Genomic DNA, 27,814 nt, shown 5'->3' with positions numbered 1-27,814 from the left:
GTCATACACAAGTTCTGTGCTCGGTTTTGCAGATTGGCGGCACCCAGCGTCAAAGCAGTGCTACTGTTCCTGTGTGGTTTCCCTTTCTTTTTAGATCCACATCCCTGACGCAGCTTTTTAAATACACTATAATTAACCGCATATTGTTTATTAGTTTAATGCTTCTGATTGTAATTAACCTGTAACGATATAATGGGACCACAGAAAGGTCAAACTATTCCAAATACCATAACTGCTTTAGCGTTGTTACTCTCACTGCACCTTCTTGTTCTTCTTTCAGCTGCTCCCGTTAGGGGTTACCACAGCAGATCATCTTTTTCCATATTACTCTCACTGCACCACTCAGAGTATTTATATCAATGTATCTGATTGGGGGAATCACAGTTCTACAGCAGCTACTCGGAAAGAGAATTATCAGTATACAGCATCAAGCACACGCTGCCTCAGCCATGCTGTCTATTGACCTGCTCTAATACGGTAAATGCTTCAGAGCCTTTCCTGCATTGACCTTGCAGTTCAGAAACAGTTTCATCCCAAGAACTATAAACGCACTCAATCAGTCCATCAAGTGCTCCTTGTAGAACGCTTTGTAGTTATAAGTACAATCACCTCACTGTAAACTTGCGATAGTTATAATATTGCACAACCTGAGCCACTTTATAAAGCGCGTTTTTACATATGATGATGATAATATCATTTTTAAGATGAAATGCAGCAAAATATGCTTATTGTATTATACAGATAAAATTTTAACTTCATTTAAATAATCTATAATAATAATTAAACATGTGAGGACACGGTGCCGCAGCACTCTAAGCTTACAGATGGCTTAACGTCTATTATTGAGCTGATTGTGAGGCAATTGGGTATTTGGAGAAAGAAAAGTAAGGACAGGTAATTGGGGGTTAGTACGTTTGAAAGAGAGTACTGCTACAATAAAGTGTTTCATCGAAGGTCGCGCATGGCGCAGCAAGCATCTTGTGGGAGGCAGGAACAATCACTGTGCCACCGTGTTCCCATGTTTAATAACATGCTTTAACTCCTATCACCATGAAAATGATATCATGTATACATCTCAGTATTTTAATTATTCAGAGAGCTGTAATATCACAAATGTAATGGATTCGGTGTCCTGTCAGAAGAAGAGAAAGCCCGGAAGCATGTAGTGATTCACACACATAGAGCACATAGAAGATTAAATTCAAAACAAAGCATTTAACTTGCTACTTTAGTTACGGTGGGATTTGAGAAGCTAGTAAATTAAACAATTTTAAGTTAAAGTTTATGATGTTCTACTTTAATGACAAAATAAACTATGTGATTAAAGTGGAAATTTCGAAACTTGACATTTCATGCTTTTTTTCCACTGTGTGCCTTTTTTTTCTGTGTACCCTAATAAACTTTCATATGACACTCAGATGGTGGGCTACGACTTGCCTTTTCACGGTGACTTGGATATCTGATAACTTCTTTTTTATTTTGGGCACTGTGTGACTTTGTGAACTTGAGCTTTCAAGTTTCTCTGACATGCTATGTCACTCGATCAACTTCCTTTTGTTGTTTATACCACTGTTTAAACCAACAAACAGTACGTTTTTCATTGCCTCCACTTGGTATTAGCTAAAATTCTGATTTCCCTCGCGCTTTTGCCATTGCCTTTTCACAGAACACTGAGCTTAAGGGCTATTTATATTGATTTGCATATTCAAAGAGGCATAATTCTGGGAGGAGTTGGGGCGAGACAGCAGGCATGTGCATGTGCGTTAATTTTTACGCTGACCGGGATTTATGTAGTGGAAGAACGTAGAAGCTGGCATTCGCACAGATTTATACATCTGGATTTTTTTGTGCGTAAGCACATTTCCGCTTTTGTACTTATGACATGTTATAGTGCGAATTCTACGCACGGCGTTATGCATGAGGCCCCAGGACTGGCTGGGTATGTTTAAAAAAAATATAGAAAACTTTTAACTTTAGGACATAATTTCAGTTGGCAAATACATATATACCATGTTTGTGAAGAAATAACTTCGACTTGAAAAATATTGAACTTTTACTGCAATGAAAATAAATGATCAAAATATGCTTTAAAATTGTCCAAAATGTATCGAGGGCCACATTCAACATGTGAACGCTGCAGTCGAGCTCCAGCCTCACTGGGCCACATGTTTTGGGCCTCCATCAAATTAACAACATTCTGGACCAAAATCTTTAAATGCTTCTCAGACAGCCTTGGCGTCACAATCCCTCCTAATCCACTAACAGCTGTGTGTGTTGCAGTCCCAGATGGGCTTAAGGTGGAGAAGGAAAAACAAACTGTAATGGTCTTTACTTTACTTACTAGCAAATAGAAGATTTATCTTGCTCAACTAGAAGAATCCCAGCCTACCTGTTAAAAGTCACTGGGTAACCGATGTTCTATACTATTTGAAACAGGAAAAAATCAATTTCTCACTCAGAGGATCTGTTCAAAACTTTTTTGAAATATGGCAAGATCTGGTTAATCAAATTTTAGAATAAGCTTTTATATCTTTCTTTGTTGTTTTTAAAGATTTCTTCATCTGTCTCTCAGGCAGGGGTTGAATTCGATTTGATTGTTTTTAATGTTATTTTCTTTGTTGTAAAAGTTAAGTCTTGATTGTATGGAATGTTATGCTCTTTAAATAAAATGTATAAAAAAGTTATGACGCCTACATTAAAGCTATCTTTAACAAACCTTACAACAAATAAAACTGATGATCTGTGTCATACAACGGCAGCACATTTTCTTATTTATGTTTATTATGCTTGAAATATGAAACGGTTTTTAATATTACAGCTTTCTGCATGCGTATCCAGTGCATATGCATATACAGCGCCCCCCATAATGTTTACAATATTTTTCATCATTTACCCCTTTGCTCCACAGTTTAAAATTACAAATGAAACAATGCAGACGTGATTAAAGTGCACATTACAGACTTTTATTTACATTTTGGTCTCGGCATGTAGAAATGACAAAATTTTTTATATATATTTGCCAACCTTGTATTGTTTCACTGTACCGCAGTAACTTTGAGATGTCAGATGAGAAAATATTGCCTGCTAAAAACAAACATTACACAGGCTAAGTGCTGTAAAAGTTAACAGTATAATCTACTGCTGGCCTGTTATTACATTTTTGTGATGTTAAATGTATTGTTGTTTAGTAAAGCAATCACTTTGCTAAATATTTAGAGGAATGTAGCAAGCATTTGTGCGTGTGACATTATGTTTTGCTCCTTTTCTTGCTTTTTAACATTTTGCTCTTTTTATTTTCTGGTCATTTATGTCTTTTTTATTAAATAGATTAGAAGTTCTTCCCTTTAGTATTCAGTGTCATTTGTGCCTATGTCTGTGCTGCTCATCACTTCAGTCTTTTAGACACAACTAAGGGAGTAAGCTCCACAGGAAAAGGTGGATTAAAAGGCATATGCTATAAGAAATTTTAAAAAAATGCACATTTCTGAATTGTATTTATGTGTTAATTTAGTAGCACATATTTCTGAATGTAAAATAACAGAAGAAAAATGTAATTAAACAATTAAGACTGAACCATTTATTTGTAATGCTATAAAATGTTGGGAAGCAGTGAAATAGACTATAATTGCTAAAGTAATCTTTTCTCCTGTAGAACTAGCAGGGATTCATCTACAGCTTCAGCAGTCTACCTTTGACCTTCATGCGTGTGTGTGAATGAAGTGCAAGTGTTCAGCCTCTTTACTCGACATGCTGTACAATGTGCCTACACTGCCCTGGTTTGGACAGCCTTGAGACTTTGTGCGCACTGCCATCAGTCAAAGTCAAATTTAGCATTGCCCTTGTTGTCCCACAAGGCTTACTGTTTGGTTTTTTGTTTTACAAACCAGCTGAAGGTGTTTGACAAGATGACATTGGAAAGAATATCTGCTGAAAAAACTGAATGTCTTCATCGGATTGATCAGCGTGCACTCTTGGAGAAACAAGAGGGCGAAAAGAAACAGGTAGGCTTTCCCACCAATAAATTACTACTAAAATTTCCATTAAATCTCAGCTAATGAGTATATCTGGTTGAAGCAAAGCCAAGGTAGCAGGTAAAACAAACTCATTCAAATGCAAGAAGGAAAATTTCCTGAATTCTTTAAAATATCAGCTTGTTACATCCTGCCTGAAGAAGGTGTCTGAGTTGCCTCAAAAGCTTGCATATTGTAATCTTTTTAGTAGGCCAATAAAAGGTGTCATTTTGCTTGACTTCTCACTTCATCCGTAATGGCTAACACGGTACAACACCCTAGTACTACTCTAACACAAAACATGGTTCAAAGCATTGAGGCTGAAATCCTACATTACTGCAAGCAGCTTAGCACAGGTCTCTCTCTGAGAATGAACACCTTGTTTTCATACACCATTTTGTATATTTCAAATAATTCACCTGATTTGCATTGTTTATTTACTTACCTGCCTTTTTTATTTTTATTTTCACATGAAAAGATTTAAGAACATAAGGCTTCAATAATTAGTTTCCGTTGCACGTGAGGACTTTGGCCTGTGAGGAATCTGAAACTCCCAGTATCCAGAGATGTGCAAGTGATGTTGACTGTCAAGTCTTACAAGCATGGGAGAAGACCCTGTGCTGCACTGTTGACACATTCAAGGCGACTGCTGCCTTCTTCCTAATTCTGCTATTTTTTCTGAACAGTAGAATATAGAAATTTTAAATGTCTAGTTCTTGTTGAATCTAGATGTTTTTGTATATATGCTACATACGGCATGTACGTATATGAGGTGGAATGTGATACTAACTCATTCCAATACTTCTTAAAAAGGGTATGGTAGAAACGCACAGATTTTAAATGAATAAAATGTTTTGTTACATTATAATGATCTATTTTCTGATGTTTCTTGCTATAGTTTTAGTAAGTACCAGTTAAATCTTTGTAATTTCACTTGCATAGTGGCACAGCAGGTAGTGCTATCACCTCACAGATGCGGTATTCTAGGTTTAAATCTCAGGCTTGGGCTTTATCCATGTTGAGTATGCTTGTTCTCTCTTCATGTGAGTTTTCCTTCTATGTTCTCAAAGTTCAGAAGGGAGTGCATCTTAGCTTGTTTGGTTATTCCAAACTGGTCCCTGTTTGAACTCCGGGGTGGAGCTGTGCACTTGCAATAGACTGATGGTCTATCCACGACTGTTCCATGCCTTGCATCTAGTGCTGCCAGGATAAGCTTTACCCCCAACCCTTGGTTAGATTAAGATGGTCTGAAAATGTTGTGGTAAATTATGTTTTATTATCTTTATCAGGCAACCATTGTAAGTGACCTGAAGAACTGGTGCATGTCCAAGATTCAGAATCTTGAGGTGCGCTTCACTGGAGAGTCCAAAAATATGCCATGTAATGATGACTTTACGCATGATGATGTTGTGGAGACCGCCTGCCTTCCCATCCAAGATGAACACGGGGTTCAGCCTGTCAGTTTACCTCCAGAATCCCAGAAAACTTCTGCTAGTGACATTTTGCAGCACGACCTGCTTGAAGCTTCAGTTCCTGCTAAGGGTTCATGTGTGGAAGATGACCTTGGCAAACAGTACTTTGTTGTTCAGCAGGACAACCCTCCAGGTAAAAAAGCAGCCTTTGAAAAAGACAAAGTAGTTGACTTGCTGTGTTATCTCAAGCAGATGTTGTTCAGTCTAGAATTTAAGCTTATTTGATGGTCCATAAAAAAGAAGTAAAGCGGTTTGCATTTTATTGCTGAAAAATATACAGTACACTATTGGTTTCTAACTAGACAGAGATGCTCTTAAAGAAACTGTGTACTACTCATCTAAGTTACTAACACTTCTAAAATAAATCAAGTTGCTGAAGCCACTTTTTTCATTACAGGACCATAGAGACTCAGAGTTCAGGTCTATCCCAGATGTACAGTCATGGCCAAAATTATCGGCACCCCTGGAATTTTCCCAGAAAATGCACCATTTCTCCCAGAAAATTGTTGCAATTACAAATGTTTTGGTATACACATGTTTATTGCCTTTTTGTGCATTGGAAAAACACAAAAAAACAGAGAAAAAAAGCCAAATCTGACATCATTTCACACAAAACTCAAAAACCAGGCTGGACAAAATTATTGGCACCCTCAACTTAATATTTGGTTGCACGCCTTTTGGAAAAAATAACTGAAATCAAGCGCTTCCTATAAACATCAACAAGCTTGTTATACCTCTCAATTTGAATTTCTGACCACTCTTCTTTTGCAAACTGCTTAACGTCTCTCAGATTTGAAGGGCACCTCCTCCCAACAGTAATTTTGTGATCTTTCCATAAATGTTCAATCGGATTTAGATCCAGACTCATTGCTGGCTACTTCAGAACTCTCCAGCGCTTTGTCTTCAACCATTTCTGGGTGATTTTACAGGTATTTCTGGGGTCATTGTCCTGCTGGAACACCCATGACCTCTGACGCAGACCCAGCCTTCTGACACTGGGCCCTACATTGCACCCCAATATCTTTTGGTAGTCTTCAGATTTCATGATGCCTTGCACACAGTCAACGCATCCAGTGCCAGAGGCAGCAAAACATCCCCAAAACCTCTTAGAACCTCCACCATATTTGACTGTAGGTACTGTGTTCTTTTCTTCGTAGGCCTCATTCTGTTTTCTGTAAACAGTGGAATGATGAGTTTTACCTAAAAGCTCTACCTTGGTCTCATCTGTCCAAAAGACGTTCGTCCAGAAGGATTTTGGCTTCCTCAAGTACATTCTGGCAAACTCCAGTCTGGCTTTTTTATGTTTCTGTGTCAGCAGTGGCGTCCTCCTGGCTCTCCTGCCATAGCGTTTCATTTCGTTCAGATGTTGACGGATAGTTCGAGCTGACACTGTTGCACCCTGAGTCTGCAGAACAGCTTGAATATGTTTTGAAGTTGATTGGGGCTGTTTATCCACCATTCGGACTATCCTTCGTTGCAGTCTTTTATCAATTTTTTTCTTCTGTCCACATCCAGGGAGATTAGCTACAGTGCCATGTGTTGTGAACTTCTTGATTATGTTGCGCACAATGGACAAAGGAACAGGAAGATCTCTGGACATGGACTTGTAGCCTTGAGATTGTTGATATTTTTCCACAATTTTTGTTCTCAAGTCCTCAGACAATTCTCTGCTCTTCTTTCTGTTCTCCATGCTTAATGTGGCACACTCAGACACACAACTGAAAGGTTGAGTCAACTTTTCTCCATTTTAACTGGCTTCAGGTGTGATTGCTATATTGCCAGCACCTGTTTCTTGCCATAGGTGAATTCAAGCGAGCATCATATGCTTGAAATAAAATGATTTACCCACAATTTTCAAAAGGTGCCAATAATTTTGTTCGGCCCATTTTTGGAGTTTTGTTTTTTTCTGTTGCTCCAATGCACATAAAGCAAATAAACATGTGTATACCAAAACATTTGTAATTGGAACAATTTTCTGAGAGAAATGGTGTTGTCTGGGAAAATTCCAGGGGTGCCGATAATTTCAGCCATGATTGTACATGGCAGGAACAAACCTGGAAAATGTACAGATCCACTTAAGAACAAACTGATGCTTGCACCACACTCACAATGAGCATTTCTAAAGATGACAATTAATTTAACATGTTAGATTAGCTGGATGCCGGAGAAAATGGCAGCACTCTGACATAACATACCTGAGCACAGAAAGCATAGTAACCAGGCTATGAATACAACCTGGAGCTGTGAGGCTGCTGTGTATTCAATGCTGTAATACCCTGCACTCAGCAGTGCGTCTAATCAGACCCCACATTCAGTACAATAAAGTAGATCCATACAGGAACATCCAAATTTATCATTCTGACAGAGTCCAGCGCAAGATTGGCAACAAACTAAGATCAGACTGCAGTCCACTTTCGGGGGCACTTTCACACAGGCCACACACAGACCCAGCTTTGAGTTACCAGTTACCCTAACAATGATGGCTTTGGGTCATGTGAAGAACACCATATAGACATTGACTAAGTGTGCACCAACTGCACATTGACGGTAATGGGAGTTGCAGTTCAAACCTGGGGCCCTGGTACTGTTAAATAGGGGTACTAATCGCTGTGTCACCACACTACTCCTGGTATGTATTTTGTATTGTGAAAATTATATATATATATTACTTTTTCTATAGTCTTAATTTATACAGAGACTACCGAATCATGCATGCTATAAGCCTGAATGAGCAATCAAAAAGAGTTACACCGTGTCCTCTGCAATGCCTAGTGTTAATTATTTCTGCTGTGTCACAGGGTTATATGGAGTAAGCAGCACAGGCAGCCAATGGTGGGATAGTCCAGATCCGAAGTCAAAGCATTTTCTCCAGCCAAGGTGTTATACTTGTAAATTTCCTAACTAATATCCTTTAAGCATCTACTTGCCTTCTAGGTACTAAAAATGTTATACTGAAAGAGAAAACAGTGCTAACTTTATCAATGAAAAGATAAATAATTAATAGTCAACACAGTACCTGTGCATTTATGGTTGCTGCTTTATAGCTGGTAATGTTGTGCTGCAGTGCTTGGCCTCATTTAGGTGGTAATCTGAAAATTGCTCCAGGGGTGGTGTTATGGTGGTGCTGTACAATGGCTCACCCTGTGCGCTGACCCCCAAAGGTCATGCAAAAACACACTTGCCCCTCAGGGATTAACAAAGTATATCAAATCATAAAAATTTGGGTCAATTTGTAATTGACCCTGGTGTATGTCTGCACATGCATAAACCCGTTATTAGTCTAGGAAGATTCTGCAGCTGTTTGGACAGAATATTTGATTTTTTTTCTGGATAGATATTATCAGTTTTTAATCAACAAACATTTTTTAGGTATTAAACCATCTAGTCAAACTCAAAAAGCATTTAACGGAATACACTGGTCTATACACAGTGTGGGAGGAGGAGAATGGGCATCCCAAATGAGACATGGAGAAAAATGTGAATGTATTGGCCAGCGGAACAAATAAATAACTTTGTGCCTGTCCGGTATAAAATAATGGATGGACCAGCTGAAGCTGGGAGTCGGGAGAAGTTCAATCCCCCATATGTCAGGTGGCAGTGGTCCTTACATGGGAACCTAGTTGGGATGCCTGTGGGGTGCTTGGGATATGGAGTCCGGAAGTGCAGCCCTGTTGGGGTCCCTACACTCCAATAGAGGACCTTCCTACTTTCACTATGACCCTGAAGTGCTTTCTAGAAGACGTGGCATGGCCCCAAAAGCATTCCCGGGTCTGGCATAAAAGGAAGCCCGCTACCACACATAGACGTGTCGGGAGACAGCGGGCAACACTCAACTTGAGGACAAAAGAAGGAAGATTTATTGGTTCATTGTGAATATAATTGTGTTTGTGGCTGATTGTTCGAAAAGGTCTGTGAAAAGGTGCTTAAGAAAGAGTATACATCCCTTGTTTTATTCATGTAATGTGTGCTGTATTACTGTGTCTGTGGTTTGGGGCTTTGTGGGCCCCCTTGTGGTTACAGCAGATATGGTTTCCATATTCAGGTTTCTTCATATTAGCAGCCAGTAGGCATAGCCTTTCCACTAGGCACTAATTTTTGTTTTTGCAGATTCTGCTTCTTCCAACTGCAAAAGTTGAAATTTCCTTATCCATGTAGTGGACAACAAAAAGATAAATACTTGTAAACAGGATTGGGTTTATGTTTATCCTCATTAAGAATGTGAAATAAATAAGATATTAAAATTATGAACTCATGGTAGGTATCATCATGGTGTTCATAAGTAGATTACGTAGCACAACTTTATGAGGAAGAACAGACATACTGTAAGTATGATCACAACTAAGTAGGAGATAGAACTAAATTATGAGTTTAAGTGAATGGAAAATTACATATTTTCTTGGCACAGTTTAAAGTGCATATGATAGCAAACTGTTTTTCACATTGTGAATAATAAATGCTTTTACACAGATGAACTCTCTGAAACAGTAAAAATATCCATCTGTACTCCCAGCCATCTTCTGAATCAGTTCCGTGCTTACCAATCATGAGAGCTGAAAACTACTGAAACAGCAACTGGTACCAGGCAAGAACTGCCTTTAAACCACAAGGAGATGTGCAGGGTATATTGCAAAAAATCTCAGGGCATACAGGGCAAAACCTGGTGGCAAGAACAAAATTTAGAGTCACAAATTAAGTTAATTTGAATTTCGTATGTCTTCATGATATAAGAGAAAATCAAATGGAGAGATATGCAGACAACGACGGGGCCAGTAATTAATAAAACTTGGTCTTAGTAGGTAAACACAGACAAAAATGAGGGACAATTATATTATAGTGGGCTACGTGTATATATACTGTATATACTTGCAAAATACCCGCGCTTCGCAGCAGAGAAGTAGTGTGTTAAAGAAGTTATGAAAAAGAAAAGGAAACATTTTAAAAATAACGTAACATGATTGTCAATATACAGTAATTGTTTTGTGTTATGAGTGTTGCCGTCATCAAGGATTTGATTATCATTATTTCTTTCAATCAGGTTTGTATTTGGAGGATGTGTTGTGTTCAAGTTACATTCCGTAGTCGTCAACCGTTGTAAAGATATCAGGTTTCATTCATCGAAGTGTTCACTACTCAAATCGCTACTCGTGAATCTAAGATGTTTAACAGGCATTCCCGTTATTAAGTTGTGGATTTGCCTGCGAATATTTAGCGGCGGCGTGTCTATGAACTTAATTTAAACTTAAGCTTTACATCTTGATTTCCTATTGATATGTCTACAAAGGCTTGTTCAGATTCAGAGGGTTGTTCCTTTCTTACTGCATCAATAAACAGCTTGTCTTCCTCTTTATCTGAGAAATCACACACTGCATGCACGGGTTTACCTTTCCTAGTCCTGCAAACTTTAGCAAAGTGGTTCAATTTACCACATTTTTTACACTGTCTTCCTTTACCTGGACATTTACTTTTTCCACTGTGTGCTTTGTTTCAGCAGTAGCTGCACTTAGAATATGCTTGTATGCGTCACTCGCTTCATATTCTTTTGCTGCCTTCTCAATTGTGTAATGCGTTTTTTGTTCAGCGCCCTTTGGAGCTCTTGCTTGTTGTGTGCGTACTGCATTCACAGTCAGTTCACGTGAGCTGCTCGGAGTACATGCATCGAAGCTTCTCAGCTGTGCTTGTGCTATCTCGTGCAATCTTGCGATGTCCATGGCTTTATTTAATGTTAGCTCAGACCCGGCACTTAAAAGTTTCTGTCACACTTTTGCTGAGTTTGTGCCAAACACTAGTCTATCCCTGACCATCTCATCTTCGTTTGCATAAGCACAGTTCTTCACCAGCAATTTTAACTCCGTTACAAAGTGATTAAAAGTCTCGTTTATACCCTGCATCTTCTCATTAAACTTGTATCTCGCGAATATCGTATTCGTCTTAGGCATGACAAACGCCTCAAAAAATAATAAGTTTTCAGTACCTTGGCTTCCTCCTGGGTGAGAGTCCATGTGTTAAAAATGTCTCTTCCTTTTCCCTACAGGAGCAGGTAACTGCATTTCTCACTCTTGTCTTTGCCTTTTAACGGGCCAGAAAACATCGGCTCCACGTGCTGTCAGAACTTTTTCCATTCTCCTGGCAGGTTAAGAGAACCCCAGTCAATTCGTGGCGAGGGAACTCCAACAAAATCCATTACTGTCCTCTATTCTGACACCATGTCTTGTTTTCACAAATTGAAATTGACTAGACTTTCTTTAAAAGTATGCAGGGGAACTTTATCTATTACAGCTCTGACATTCACGGCATCCGTGCTCTAAATTAAATTCCATAATAGTAACCTTGAGGTCCCTTTTTGTGGTGCCTTCCTGATGACATAGGTGCTTAAACCATGCCTGATAATAATTCATTTCAATGACATATAAATATTACAGTGATCACCTCGATAGACATCTCACCACCCAAATCGCTACTCGTGAATCTAAGATGTTTAACAGGCATTTTGCCTGCGAATATTTAGCGGTAGCGTGTCTATTGGATTGCTGGTGACCGACAGCCATATATGGGCAGGCACTCAATTACGTGGGAGGCGTGGGTATGGGGGACGCAATATAGGCAGGCAGCCAACTATGTGGGAGGCGTGGTGATGGGGGATGCAACTCTGCCTCACACGGCGACCGAGCTGCAGGCTATGGCCATATATATGTATGTAATTAGGATTCAGTTATGACCGTTACGCGTAGAATTTCGAAATGAAACCTGCTTAACTTTTGTAAGTAAGCTGTAAGGAATGAGCCTGCCAAATTTCAGCCTTCTACTTACACAGAAAGTTGGAGAATTAGTGATGAGTGAGTGAGTGAGTGAGTCTGGGAACTCCTCTTAATTCTTTGGATTTTTGTTAATCATTGGCTGAGCTTTCAAAGTAGCAACTTCCTTTTAATATATGAAATGCCTTATGGAAACAGTAGTATTTCAGCAGTGACTTTACATTTTTTGGATTAACAGAAAATATGCAATGTGCATCATAACAAAATTAGACAGGTGCATAAATTTGGGCACCCCGGGAGAGATATTACATCAATACTTAGTTGAGCCTCCTTCTGTAAATATAACAGCCTCTAGATGCCTCCTACAGTCTTTGATGAGTGCCTGGATTCTGGATGGAGGTATTTTTGGCCATTCTTCCATACAAAATCTCTCCAGTTCAGTTAAATTTGATGGTTGCTGAGCATAGACAGCCTGCTTCAAATCATCCCATAGATTTTCAATGATATTCAAGTCAGGGGACTGTGACGGCCATTCCAGAACATTGTACTTCTCCCTCTGCATGAATGCCTTTGTAGATTTCGAACTGTGTTTTGGGTCATTATCTTGTTGGAATATTCAACCCCTACGTAACTTCAACTTTGTGACTGATGCTTGAACATTATCCTGAAGAATTTGTTGGTATTGTTTTGAATTCATCCAACCCTCGACTTTAACAAGGGCCCCAGTCGCTGAACTAGCCACACAGCCTCACAGCATGATGAAATCTCCACCAAATTTGACAGTAGGTAGCAGGTGTTTTTCTTGGAATGCGGTGTTCTTCTTCTGCCATGCAAAGCGCTTTTTGTTATGATAAAATAACTCAATTTTGTCTCATCAGTCCAAAGCACTTTGTTCCAAAATGAATCTGGCTTGTCTAAGTGAGCATTTGCATACAACAAGTGACTCTGTTTGGGGCGTGAGTGCAGAAAGGGCTTCTTTCTCATCACCCTGTCATATAGATGTTCTTTGTTCAAATTGCACTGAATTGTAGAATGATGTACAGGTACACCATCTGTTCTTGCAGGTCTTTGGAGGTGATCTGTAGGTTGTCTGTAGCCATTCTCACAATCCTGCACATATGCCGCTCCTGTATTTTTCTTGGCCTGCCAGACCTGGGTTTAACAGCAACTGTGCCTGTGGCCTTCCATTTCCTGATTACATTCCTTACAGTTGAAACTGACAGTTTAAACCTCTGAGATATCTTTTTGTAGCCTTCCCCTAAACCATGATACTGAACAATCTTTGTTTTCAGATCTTTTGAAAGTTGCTTTGAGAATCCCATGCTGTCACTCTTCAGAGGAGAATCAAAGGGAAGCACAACTTGCAACTGACCACCTTAAATACCATTTCTCATGACTGGAGACACCTGTCTATGACGTTCAAGGCTTAACGAGCTAATCCAACCAATTTGGTGTTGCAAGCAATCAGTACTGAGCAGTTACATGCATTCAAATCAGAAAAATGACAGTGGTACCCAAATGTTTGCACAGCCAGTTTTTCACATTTGATTTAATTTCATACAACTAAATACTGCTTCACTAAAAATCTTTATTCGGAAAGCACCCCAATACTCAGATGTTCCTAGGGATTGAAAGACATACCACTTTTCTTTTTTGTTAAAAGTAGAGTAAATTATTATGCAGGCTGAGAGGGGTTCCCAAACTATTTAATATGACATATATATATATATATATATATATATATATATATATATATATCTATACTAATAAAAGGCAAAGCCCTCACTCACTCACTCACTCACTGACTCATCACTAATTCTCCAACTTCCCGTGGGTGGAAGGCTGAAATTTGGCAGGTTCATTCCTTACAGCTTCCTTACAAAAGTTGGGCAGGTTTTATATCGAAATTCTACGCGTAATGGTCATAACTGGAAGCTGTTTTTCCATTTACTGTAATGGAGATGAGCTTCAACGCCGGGGGCGGAGTTTGTGTGACATCATCACGCCTCCACGTAATCACGCAGTACATAGAAAACCAGGAAGACCTCCAAAAGCGCTGAAGAAAACATGCATTATATAATTGAGAAGGCAGCTAAACAATAAGAAGCGAAAGTGACATATACAACCATATTCATGAGTTCTGCTACTGGAAACAAAGCACGATGTAAACCTACACTTTAAATTAAGTTCATAGACAGGCTGCGCTGGCGCTTGTAATTTAGTGCCTGCCCATATAAGGCCGTCCGTCAGCGCAATCCAATAGCAAACTCCACTAAATATTCACGGGTGAAGGACTGTGTTTATGGAGAGGAAGATGAGATGGTCAGGGTGGTGTTTGACACAAACTCAGCGAAACTGCGAGAGAAAGTTTTAAGTGCCAGGACTAAGGTAACATTAAATACAGCCATGGACATAGCACGAGATGGCACCAGCACAGCTGGGAACCTTCGATGCATGTACACCGAGCGCTCACGGAACTGACGCAGTGCACAGATAAAAGGCAACAGTTCCAAAGAGCGCTGAACAAAACCAATTACACAATTGAAAAGGCAGCAAAAATATGAAGCGCCTGATAAGCATATTCATAAATCCAGCTACTGCGGAAACAAAGCACACGTGGAAAAAGTCAATGTCCCGCTAAAGGAAGACAGTGTAAAAAACCCGTGCATGCAGTGTGTCAGGTCTCAGATAAAGAAGAAGACGAGCTGTTTATTGATGCAGTAAGAAACGAATCGATGAATGAAACCTGTCATCTTTACAACGATTGACAAACACGGAATGTAACTTGAACACAACACATCCTACAAATACGAACCTGATTGAAAGAAATAATGATAATCAAATCCTTGATGACAGCAACACTCAGTAACACTCACAAAACAAATACTGTATATTGACAGTCATGTTACGCTATTTTTAAAATGTTCCCTTTTCTTTTCTAGCTTTTTAACACACTACTTCTCGCTGCGATACGCTGGTATATATATATGTATATATATATCCCGATCTACATACTCGAATAATGGATACTTTATTCGCCATCAATGATTGTTTTGGTAAAGCCATACTCAGTGTATTCATTAGATGAACGGTAAAAAAGTAAGAGCGAGGGAGGATGAGGCTGTAGTGCCAACTCTATCTGAATTGCGCGATCACATTTCAAAAATATATCTTTTCAAGTTCTATTTAGTCCATATTTGTCAAACTCAAGGGCCACGGGCCACATCCGCCCGGGCGTAATTATATCCGCCCGAGATCATTTTATATACTGTATTATTGTTATTAATGGCCCAGGTATATGAAGCGCTGGTAACACAATAAACTACAGATCCCATAATGCAGCGCTTCAGCTGCCTTGCCAACACTTACGCTAATCAAGTCTAGCTTATGATGCTGCAAGTTATTGCGAAGCTAGCTCACACGATGCTGAAGAGAAAAGTTGATTCTGAAAATAGAGCCTTTAAAACCGATGGGAGGCTGAGTATATGTTTACTGAACCCGTGTGTCTCATTTGTGGAGCTAATGTGGCTGTAATTACAGAATTTAATCTAAGACGGCACTATGAGACAAAACATCAGGGTAACCTGAATGCAATGCAGACGATACAGAAAGCAGAAGAATTAAATAAGAATCTGACACTTCAGCGGACGTTTTACCGTGCACAATCACAAAGTGATTTCAAGTGAAGCTGCTTTATGGGAGACACAAATGCACCAGTGCAACGCCCCACTTTCCCTGTTGCCAAGTAATGTTAAACCAAGTCGTCACTACGGTGTTCCCAAATACGCACTTTGCTGATAAACTGAGCGCACTGAGTTTGCACGGCGCTTTGGTGACTTTGAAGAACAAAAAGTCCGTCTACATGCGGCTGAACCTTGTGCATGTTTGGTAGCACATATCTGTGTGAGAAGCTCTTCTCAGTGATAAAGACTAACAAAACAGCACACAGGAGTCGCCTCACTGATGAGCACCTGCAATCCATCCTGAGAATCTCCACAACACAGAACCTCACACCAAACATAAATGAACTTGTTGCCAAAAAAAGATGCCAGGCGTCCAGCTCTAAAATGACATATGAGCAAAGACAACTGAATGATTTGATTTGTTATTGCTGAAAGGAACACATTTTATTTATATTTCCAGGTTTTGTTATGCAGCATGTTCATATTTGAATTTGTATAATTTTGACAGGATATATTTTTATGGAGAGCAAAATCTTTTGGGATATTTAAAATCTAAGTTTATTTTTTATATAAAATTACATAAGAGTAAAGAAATTTGAATATTCGCCCGTCTCTACATTTCCTTCCTTGCTTGCCACGGATTCACGTCTCCCTACTGATATCTACAGCCTTTTTATTTAATCCACAGCTTCTCCGCTGTTTTATTGTTCGTTTATTACGATTATAGTTATTGTGTAGGTATTTTAGACTTACTTTACACCGATCAGGTACCCATTTCCTTTATCATTGCAACCCCCATTACCATGTCTATCGAGGTGATCACCATCAATCAAAGAACTGTCACTTACCGAGTGGTTTCCATGCCCGGAGATGGCACCTACCTTTTCCATTCTCTTTGTTACATATTGCACGGCCATATCAGGCTCACTCTTGATATCTGGAGGAACATTGTGTCTTATGTATTGAATGACTGGGACAGGTTCATTGTGTGGACTGATGACGGCACAGGAGATACTTATACTACACAGGAGCACTAGAAGAGTGAAATGTTTAAGCCCTTCACCTATGGTTCTGCATGTGAGTTGATGGCTGCCGCTGAATTGTTCGGTTTTCACTTTCAAGTGTACCGAAATGGCCAAATATTTTACACCTTTCGACAACCGCCAATGCCTCTTAAACATATTAGGCTCACAGGTGACGATTTCAGTAGTGGACACTTTGATGTTTATGAATGTTTAAACTCTCAAAAGCTGGATGTAAAGTTATCGATGAAACAGGTTGTATACTTACAACGCTTGACAGATGCCGAATGTCACTTCAACACAAGTCCTGCAAATACTGTCGTAATTGAAACAAACCATGAAACTCAAACTGATTATGACAGCAGCAATCCAAGCTGTGAGATTTGAAACAAGATTACTGTTCACATGGCCAACTGTACGTTGCATGCTCAAGAGTAAGCTCAGCGCACAGCTTGGTCATATTACAACCGGAGGGCCGAACACACAATGTGGTATACAATGTGATCCTTAACAAATAATTTTTGGTATATTTTCCCTCAGTTTAAAAAGGTTTAATTTTCTTCTTAATAAAACTTTTAAAGCAGTACTTTGCCGCTGCGAAGCGCGGGTATTTTGCTATATATATATTTGACAGCAACACTCATCACTCACAACAGTGACAAAACAATTACATTGACAATCATGTTACGTTATTTTAAAAATGTTTCCTGTTCTTTTTCATTGCTTCTTTAACACACTACTTCTCCGCTGCGAAGCGCGGGTATTTTGCTAGTATATATATAAACTGCTCAAAAAAATTAAAGGAACACTTTGAAAACACATCAGATCTCAATGGGAAAAAGAAATCCTCCTGGATATCTATACTGATATAGACTGGGTAATGTGTTAGGAACGAAAGGATGCCACATCGTTTGATGGAAATGAAAATAATCAACCTACAGAGCCCTGAATTCAAAGACGCCCCAAAAATCAGAGTGAAAAAATTATGTGGCAGGCTAGTCCATTTTGCCAAAATTTAATTGCAGCAACTCAAAATTGTATGCAGCACTTTGTATGGCCCCTGTGTTCTTGTATACATGCCTGACAACATCGGTGCATGCTTCTAATGAGATGACAGATGGTGTTGTGGGGGATCTCCTCCCAGATCTGGACCAGGGCATCACTGAGCTCCTGGACAGTCTGAGGTGCAACCTGGTGGCATTGGATGGACCAAAACATAATGTCCCAGAGGTGTTCTATTGGATTTAGGTCAGGAAAGTGTGGTGGCCCGTCAATGGTATCAATTCCTTCATCCTCCAGGAACTGCCTGCATACTCTCACCACATGAGGCCAGGAATTATCGTGCACCAGGAGCCACTGTACCAGCATAGGGTCTGACAATGGGTCCAAGGATTTCATCCTGATACCTAATGGCAGCCAAGGTGCCTTTGTCAAGCCTGTAGCGGTCTGTGTGACCCTCCATGGATATGCCTCCCCAGACAATCATTAACCTACCACCAAACTGCTCATGCTGAATGATGTTACAGGCAGCATAATGTTCTCCATGGCTTCTCCAGACCCTTTCACTTCTGTCACGTGCTCAGGGTGAACCTGCTCTCATCTGTAAAAGCACAGGGCACCAGTGGTGCATCTGCCAATTCTGGTATTCTATGGCAAATGCCAATCGAGCTGCATGCTGCTGGGCAGTGAGCTCAGGGCCCATTAGAGGACATGGGGCCCTTGGGTCACCCTCATGAAGTTTTTCTGGTTGTTTGGTCAGAGACATTCACACCAGTGGCCTGCTGGAGGTCATTTTGTAGGGCTCTGGCAGTGCTCATCCTGTTCCTCCTTGCCCAAAGGAGCAGATACTGGTCCTGCTGATGGGTTATGGACCTTCTATGGCCCTCTCCAGCTCTCCTAGAGTAACTGCTTGTCTCCTAGAATCTCCTCCATGCCCTTGAGACTGTGCAGGAGACACAGCAAACCTTCTGGCAATGACACGTATTGATGTGCCATCCTGGAGAAGTTGGACTACCTGTGCAACCTCTGTAGGGTCCAGGTATCCCTCATGCTACCAGTAGTGACACTGACTGTAGCCAAATGCAAAACTAGTGAAGAAACAGTCAGAAAAGATGAGGAGGGAAAAATGTCAGTGGCCTCCACCTGTTAAACCATTCCTGTTTTGGGGTCATCTCATTGTTGCCCCTCTAGTGCATCTGTTGTTAATTTCATTAACACCACAGCAGCTGAAACTGATTAACAACCCCCTCTGCTACTTAACTGACCAGATTAATATCCCATAAGTTTCATTGACTTTATGCTATACTCTAATTAAAAGGTGTTCCTTTAATTCTTTTGAGCAGTATATATATATATATATATATATATATATATATATATATATATATATATATATATATATATACTTTGTATATACATTTTGGCATTGTCACTCAAATCAAGTACCATCTCCTCACAGGACATAGGGAGAAGGTGCACAACATCTTTTTTATTTTAACAAATTCTTGAAACATTCACAAATGGGAAATATTTGTCAATGACTACTAGTTGCTTGGGGCCTAACCCCACTTCATTTTTCATCTTTACATAAAAGACTGTCAGGGACCCCCAAGTCAGTAAACCGGAGCTCATTCAGTTGACCAATAGGGAAACCTCTCTGCCCCAACCGAAGAAGCAGACTTGTGGCTTCAAAACTGCACTTGGGGGTATCGCATTACACAACCACCCACAGTCTCTCTCTGTCTTGTGGCCCCCTCTCTGCAACAATCCACCCAGAAGTGACCAAGCTGGGATCAACAGTATCCCTTTAACCTCAAGGATGATATGCATCTTTGCATCCATTTCCATGTACCCATGTGTTTTCTAGCCTGCGTCTCTGTGCTATGCATTTGTTTTGGATCTACAAAATCAAACTTTTTAACATAAAAAGTAATATTTTATTTATAACATAGTGAAGCTATAGGCCAACAGTGTGCCAATTTTGAGAAATGATGGCATCAAGGATGCATTAAGGTTCTTCTCAGAAGCAAAATATTCCTTGCAACTGTCTTAATAAAACATGAGTAGTTTAATATTTTTTATATTTTTACATAATAGCAAAGAAGAGGGTCTGTAAAGCTTGTTTGTCTATCTATTTTCTCATACAGTACTACTGTACTACTTACAGCCTTCTTCTATCCTAAAACCTCATTTCAGTAGACATCTACGATAGAAACAGCATTGTTCCAAAGCTCAGTCGGTAGTACTTCAGTAGAAGATTTACACTATGATATCAGCAGTTCTCGACATTAATGATGTCCAGCTTGGCACTGGCCACCATTTTGAGAGAATTGGAAACCACCTTTTGGGCCCTTGTTGCCAAGAATGTCAACCACTTTAGCAGTGCAACGTTTTTTCCTCATTACGTGTGATCGGCAAATCGCCATGTAACTTCTCAATTGGCTCTATGAAGAAAAAAAAATGTAAGCTGCACTTCAAGGCTTTCCTTTATATGAATAAAGCAAATTAAAAAAAAACTTTGTAAAGGCCGGCCGCCATGCAAGCATGTGCATGTCATGTGTGCGTGTAACAGGAATGTTAAAAGTCTACTTTAGCTTAGAGAGAAGAACGTAAAGTGCTGAAAAATCCCACAGATCCCTCTGCTGCTACAATACTGTGTGGAAATACATTCAAGAGAAAATTTAAATAGAACATGTGGTGGATAAAAGTCAGCCATGATGGAACTAAAGCAAAGACATTTGGTGCTACAAATCTGATAAAACATTTAACATTTAACATACTGGCTTTAATTACATACAAGTTAAAACAGCATTCTTTTGACATTTCTGTTTACTCTTTTTTGATTGTTTCTGCAACATTAATAAAAAACATTTTAGTTATAATTGTTTCTTTTTATTTGAATACAAGACACAAACATCGATATTATAGAAATAAGAAGGTGAAACAAGATACATATGCAAAGATGCACAAGTATCTGCTGTTTTATTTATTTTACATTAAAATAATGTAGAGGATTGTTACATATTTTCATTCATATGATGTTCACCATGCGGATCATGTACAGTACATACTGTACTGAATGTTGTACCGCAACCGGAAAGCGCACAAGAACACTGGGAAATAAGTGGGGTGCCAACCAAGTTACCCCATTTAGTTGAAGCAAAAAAAGATGGCCATTAGGACCCAAACAGAAAACATAAACTACAGGCTTTCTGCCATAAGACTACAATAAGGTCGGGGGGTCTGTCTTCCTAGAGTGTCAGGTCAGAATGCAATGCCACATTCTGGGAATGGCTTCATTTTAGACTGTCATGACCAGAAGGGGCTTTGTGGGTGTGATTAGGTGGTTTTCTTGGCTGTTCGATGTTGTAGGGAAAAGAGAAGATACCATTAGAGTCGGTGCCTCTTCTCATGCCGGGGTGGTACTTCTTACCTTCTGAGAGCCCGGAAGGTGGTTCCCCCGGTAGTATGGTGGTGTGCACGGAGCTGGAATTCTGACATGCTGTCATACCAGTTCAGACTGAAATGATGTAAAGTAGCAGCAAGCTGACATATAATTACATAGCATTTTAATTACTCCAAATATAGCCTGTTACAAATGGCAGTAAGTTTTGGCAACAAAGGTTGATGTCTGGTTGCCAAGCCCAAGTTAGTTTTGAGCCCTGTATTAAAATTGCTGTGTTTGTCATAAAGATCTGAATTTTACTTCAGTGATAATGTAATGTAAGTTGATTGGTTTATTTCCATCTCTATATGTAAATGCAGTGGTGTTTAAAGCAGTGTAATGTCCTGACTGGTAACTTGGTGGTACACTGGTTGGCATTGCCTTGTAGTTCCAGGAATCTGAGCTCAGTCTCCCTGTGCCTGGGAATCAGTTTCACTTCCACATCCCAAGGACATGTAGCTGTGGTTATTTGGGTTGTTTTTAGTGAGCCAATGTGAGTAAATGTGCCCCTCTAAGGACCACTATACCATCCATGGTTGGTTCCTGCCATGCAGCAAAAGCATCTGAGGTAGCCTCCATCCCTCCACAGCAGAAAAGTTGTTTTTAGCTGGCTCGGTAGAAGAATGAATATTGTGTACAGTATATTGTATTTCACTTTATTTCAGGTTTCAGCATATTTATTGCCAACATTATAATTTGAAAGATTTGAATGTCAGCTTAACTCGCTGCACATGCTCTAATAATCCTACTTAGTATCTAAATTTGTTCAATTACTGTTTTGTTTCTTTGAGTACCATTATTTTTGGCTAGTAACCTATAGGTAAAATGAAATAATGATATTTTGGTCATTCAGCATCACAGGATGCTTTACAAAGCAATCAACAACATAATTAAATGACAAAATTCCTAAAAATGTGACAGGCTTCAAATATAAAGATATTAAAGTTACAGTACAGGATAAATGGAGGAAAAAAACTTTAAAGAACAGGTTAGAATTATTTAAAAAAAAAAAAAAGATGACATTATCAGAGTGATGTACAGGGTGAAGAGTTTTAGAGTATAAAATAGCGGCCAAGAAAGCAATAGCAATCATTAATTTGATCTTTTTTTGTTCCAATTCAGACCAGAATCCACAGCAGATGGCTGAGTTAACGCCTCCACTTTCAAAAGCACCTACATCTGCTTCTCCTCGAGTTGTCCGACCTAAAAAGAAAACGGTGCCAGCTGCAGCCCCTACCAGGCCAAACCAGGAAGTGCATCTGGTGGAAGGCTCTTGCAAACCAAGACAGGCTCATCCTAAGGCTTCTGGCAACAGCGTCACTGGGGATGAGCACACTCCTTGTGTTTCTGAACGCCGCAGCAGTAAACAAGTAGAGGGGAAGAGCAAGAAGTCAAAAAGGCAGCATCGCGAACAGACAAACCAGACTAAGCCAAGGTTGTCAAAGACACTACCGCTGTCCGGGATAATACTTCAGGACTCTGAGCCTGCTAGCCCACAAGATGAAAAGGGCCCTGCCCTGCCGCATGACACCATGAATGCTCTGGAAATGACACAGTATTTCTTTGAGGCCGTCTCCTTGCAGATGGAGAAGTGGTATGAAAAGAAGTTTGAAGAGACTCGCATCCAGGCTGACCAGAAAGTCCAGGAAGAGCGAACTCTACTCCAGAAACGCATTAACAGCCTAGAAGAAGAACTGCAGTTGTTACGTGCAAAAGCTCACAAGGAGAGCTAGCAGAGTTGCACCATGCAGGATATCTGGACAGAGACCTAAATACCGTCTGCTTCCTGTCATTAGCCATTTTACTGGCTTACTTATGATCCTTGACACAGGAAGTCTGACCTGTATCTTGTACAGATTATTCAAAAAAGTGTTTCCTTCACACACATCAATAAGATACTCTTTTGTGCTTCTTACAATTTTAAGTGTTGCATTTGAGCTCAGGTGGGTCTCATCCAAATTCGTCCTATTACTAGACAAAGGCAGGACTTTCTAAGTGTTTCACCAGTAGCTGCTTTCTGTTATTCAAACACCTACAACTGCAGGCTGGATTCGATTCAAGAGTACAGTAAAAAAAATTTTTTCAAAAACCCAGTAGGTCTGCCCATTAATGGCATCAGCCTGGGAAGGACACCCCTGACTATACCAACAAATTAGATGTTAAAAGGTTTGTCTTCATTTGGACTGTGAGAATACAGTGGTGCCTTGTACTTTGAACTTAATTTGTTTCAGGAGACTGTTTGAACTCTGAATTGTTCGAAGTCTGAATCAGTTTTCCCCTTTAGAAATAATGGAAAGTGAATTAATCTGTTCCCAGACTTTAAACAATACCCATTTCGACAAATAGCAAATACACATAATTGAAGGTAAAAATAACACAAGTAAATGCCCTAAATAATAAATTAGAACATGAAAACAATAAATAAAATATGTAAATAATGAAAATTGCATTGACTGTACCTTAGTGAGGAGTGCTGATGTACCGTGTGGCTGGTGGAGAGGAAGAGAAAGGTTACTGTTTCGAAGTGGAGTCATCTTTCATAAACATGCTTCGTGACAAGTTCCTTTATCAACACATTTGTCGATACTACATCCTTACTCTTAGGCTTTGTTACTTCAGCAGTCTTCTTGGATGCCATGTTTAATACATAGGGGTTATATGTATAATCAAACACCAAAAATAAAATAAAAAAAGCACTGAAAACATATGAGCATAATACAAGAGATGCTTTCACAGCGAGAGCGAGAGATGACTTGATATTTATGCTCACTGCGAAAGTGCCATCTGTTCCTGCTTTTTTTTCCACTGTGTTCATAGTTCAAATATAGAAACATCATTCAAACTCCAGAACAAATTACTCTCGAATTTAGCATTCAAACTCTGAAACACTCAAAGTTAAAATCGTTCAAAGTATGAGGCACCACTGTACTTCACTATGATTTCTGCCGTCACCCAACGTACTAATGAAAAGTCTTAAGAGACGTATAAATGTGAGGTCTGAATTTCAGGATTTACTTTATTTACAACCTGCAATACCGGTGTATAGAGGTCATTTCAAAAGTTAACATACATCATTAAGTCACAAATCACTTCACATATGTTACCCTTACAAGAAAACACCACATGACAGAACAACAAGTGTGAAAGATGTCAGCTAGCTCATATTTTAATTCAGGACTAAAACCTAAGGGGTCATTGTTTCTTTTCTTTGGAGATCAAACTGGGCAGAGTTTACATATTTCACTGAACTTCTTTATAACTGTAAAAGAACATAAGCGGTGTCCCTGTATCTGTTCTATTTGTTTTAACATTTTCTTTTTCAGGAATAAAGCAGTATTTGAATTGTTTTATCAGGTCTGTGAATGTAAAATGTCAGTCTGTCTGATAATTCTGCTCATTCTGACCCAACTCATCCAAGTCCAATAAGCCAGTGGCCTGCAAATCGTGCTGACGGCATACTCTGTTGTTGTGTCTTTGTCATAGCATTGTCTGATGCAGTCAAGTGTTCCTTCTGGGTAAATTCTGCTTGTTCTTCTCTGGATTCCCCCTCGCCGCTGTGTTTGGTGGTGTATTGGGCCAATGGATTTCAAGGATTGGTTCTGTTCTGGCACACACTGATGTTGCTGTTGGGTCTCTTAAAGTTGACTGGGGAAAGTAGTTTTAAAAAATGAGTGTCACCTTCCATAGGAGCTGTTCTGCTACATTTTGTGTTGTTTTCATCACTTTTGACTGTGAAAAGATGTTTTAAGAATGTTCAGTGTTTGCTGTTAATGCACTTGACTAAATTTATCATGACAACAACTGGGCACAAGCCAGGAATTGACCTTGCAAGGAGCAACGTTCCATCACAGGGTGCACAATCACAAATGAATCGATGGATAATTCATCATGGCATCAGGCAAGTATAAACAGGGATTCTGAGAATGAGAACATCCGTATTTGTATATAGTACAGACCAGCTCGTTTTTTGCCTGGAATTGAACTTTCTCAGTCTTCTGTAATAAATCTGTATTGATTCACTGAATTGACAGAACACTAACATCAAGGAAATCTGCCCTACCTAGTTATTTTCAGTTTTCATATGAATTTTTACCAAATGGAAAAATTAACTACATACTAAAGATAGAAAAGCACTTCACATAGGAGTAAAAAATGTGGACAAGGTGTGTTCTTCTCAAGCATAATTTAGAAAATTACTCATTTGCAAGTTGTAATTCCAGTAAGTAAAGTGAAAATGAAACTTGACATTAAGTTAGTCTGTCAGAAATATTTGTAATTTAGAGGAGTTTAACACAAATGAAATGTCATATTTTCAGTGGTTATTACTGATACCTATTTGGTCCAGGACCTGGGCTCACTTAGCACCTGTGTGGATTTTACACCCTTCCCCGTGTTTGTGTTTTTTACTTTGAAATCACTTCCGTTATTTTTGTCCGGCATCTCCTGACTCACCAGTATGAGAAGATTCCCACATATGATATACCATTCAACAAGTCTTGATGTCTAGTTATGCAAAATGTTGAGGTTTTGGGGTTTCCTCCTTTATTTCCGGCCCCCCACACCCATTTTTGGACCATATTTTTGCAAAAATGGTCAGAAGCACTTGAAGGTGTACATGCCACATCAACTGACCCCAGGGGTTCACCCCTAATGACATACGAGGGTAGAAACATTTCAGAAAAATAAGATTGGTAATATAGGCATGTGAAGTATCATTTTATTCTGTTTTGAATATGATAGTATTTTTGATATTTAATTCTTTACTGGTGGTCCTAGCACTCTAAGAGCCACTCAAGGAAGGTTAAAAATGACAACTTTCAAACTTGAGCATGTGGAGTACCATTTTAGGCTATTTCAAGGTCAATGATTACAAATACAATGTTGTTTTTGAATTTTTTTTTATCTTTTATGAGGGACCTCTAACAGAGGGTAAGAAATCACAATTATGGTATTAGAATGATTATTATTCTAATATAATATCTTCTATTACAATTGAGAATATTTAAACTTGAAGCATTACAATTGATGCCCATATTTTAATATTTCAAATATGTGATGCAGCTATTCTTGTTTATTACATACTTCTGCCTAATGAAGTAAATCATTGCATTTCTTATGAACACCCCGAATTAAGGCAGCTTACACTAATTCAGTCTTTATTTCTGGGTACTTTGTTTCTTTCCAAATCCTAAAGACTTGCAGTTACAAAGAATGTAAATGTGCCAGTTGTGAGTTATAAGTGTGGCCCTATGTGTGAGTGTACTGCAAGGGCTGCCATCCTACCCGGTATTCAGATAGGCACTGACTATTCATGATTTGTACAAAAAAGATCTGTGTTCAGAAAATAGTAGTAATAATAATTAAATATATTATTTCTTCTAAGTTAGATTCACACACATTTTAAAATGTGTAAAGTCACACCATTTTTTCTGAAATGAGAAAACTACAGTTACTGAATAGGTGGTATACTTTCACAAAAAGTCGTCAATTTGTTTTAGCTCTCTGACCATCACTACAGCTTATGCACTGAAGTTTTCCGCTTCTCAAACACATAAAAGGGCATTAGGTGCATTTATACCCAACAAGGTGTGGGTGAAACAATGTCTGATCAGGTGACCTGTAAAAAGACTTTAATTCAACACCTGCACATAGACCCTGCCCCTTTCACTAAAGACCCTTATTGAAGCAAGTCGTGCACTAGTCAGATTGAGTCGCTGGCAAGTCATTATGCAACCAACTTCACGTATCTGACTGCCTCTGACTCGCTAAGATTAAGATCGTTATAAAAGTCATGTAATGTGACATTTAAAATAGGAATTAAAAATATGCACTTTTTATAAACAGCATTAGTTACAAGAGAATAGATGCACTGGCATTTTCTTGATTTTTTTTGTCTTGACTGTAAGTTGATTATTTTTTGTCAGAAAAACTCACTTTTTGCCAAAAATGTCAAATTTTTTTTACTCAAATTGTGGAAAACATACAACTAACAAAAGTATGAATGCTTAGTCTATACATGGTCATTTTGAAGCATATGATTCTGTTCAAAGCAGCAACAAGCATGCATAATTTGCAATATGTGCAGCACTTTCATTGTCACTTTCTTCTGACAGCTCAAAATCTGACAGTACAAAATCCAACTCATCAACAATACACAAAACATCTTCAGAAGAGTATTTTTCGGTTTTGTTTTATAAGAGTGATGGCTAGTATTTGATGCTGTGCTGTAAAGAAAATTAATGCCTGAAGTGTGTGTGACTTGCTGTCTTTGCTGCCATCTAGTGGATAAAACTAATATAGGCGATTTTTCTCGGCATTTAGCTTTCTACCCCTTGACTCTGGCAGCCTTCTACCCTTTAAATCAACTTTTATCAACACCCACCTTGAAAGAGTCCTCAGGTTGAGAAGCCCTCTAAATCGGAATTATTATG

General features: G+C 39.1%; 1 protein-coding gene across 3 annotated transcripts in view; it reads left to right on the top strand.

The window, feature by feature from the left end:
* ankrd6b (ankyrin repeat domain 6b) overlaps window positions 1–24,733 on the top strand; it is a 183,021-nt gene extending 158,288 nt beyond the window's left edge. For all 3 annotated transcript variants that reach the window (XM_039747987.1, XM_039747988.1, XM_039747986.1), the window contains 3 exons: window positions 3,888–4,001; window positions 5,300–5,615; window positions 22,506–24,733. In XM_039747987.1, the coding sequence (XP_039603921.1) occupies window positions 3,888–4,001; window positions 5,300–5,615; window positions 22,506–23,116 (1,041 nt within the window). In that variant the 3' untranslated portion in view covers window positions 23,117–24,733. The remainder of the gene's footprint in view (window positions 1–3,887; window positions 4,002–5,299; window positions 5,616–22,505) is intronic.
* The last annotated feature ends 3,081 nt before the right edge of the window (window positions 24,734–27,814 follow it).

The sequence above is a fragment of the Polypterus senegalus genome, chromosome 3 (assembly GCF_016835505.1).
Source record: "Polypterus senegalus isolate Bchr_013 chromosome 3, ASM1683550v1, whole genome shotgun sequence".
In the NCBI taxonomy this organism is placed as follows: Eukaryota; Metazoa; Chordata; class Cladistia; order Polypteriformes; family Polypteridae; genus Polypterus; species Polypterus senegalus.
The sequence above is the reverse complement of the archived record's forward strand: the minus strand, read 5'-3'. Positions and strand labels throughout refer to the sequence as shown.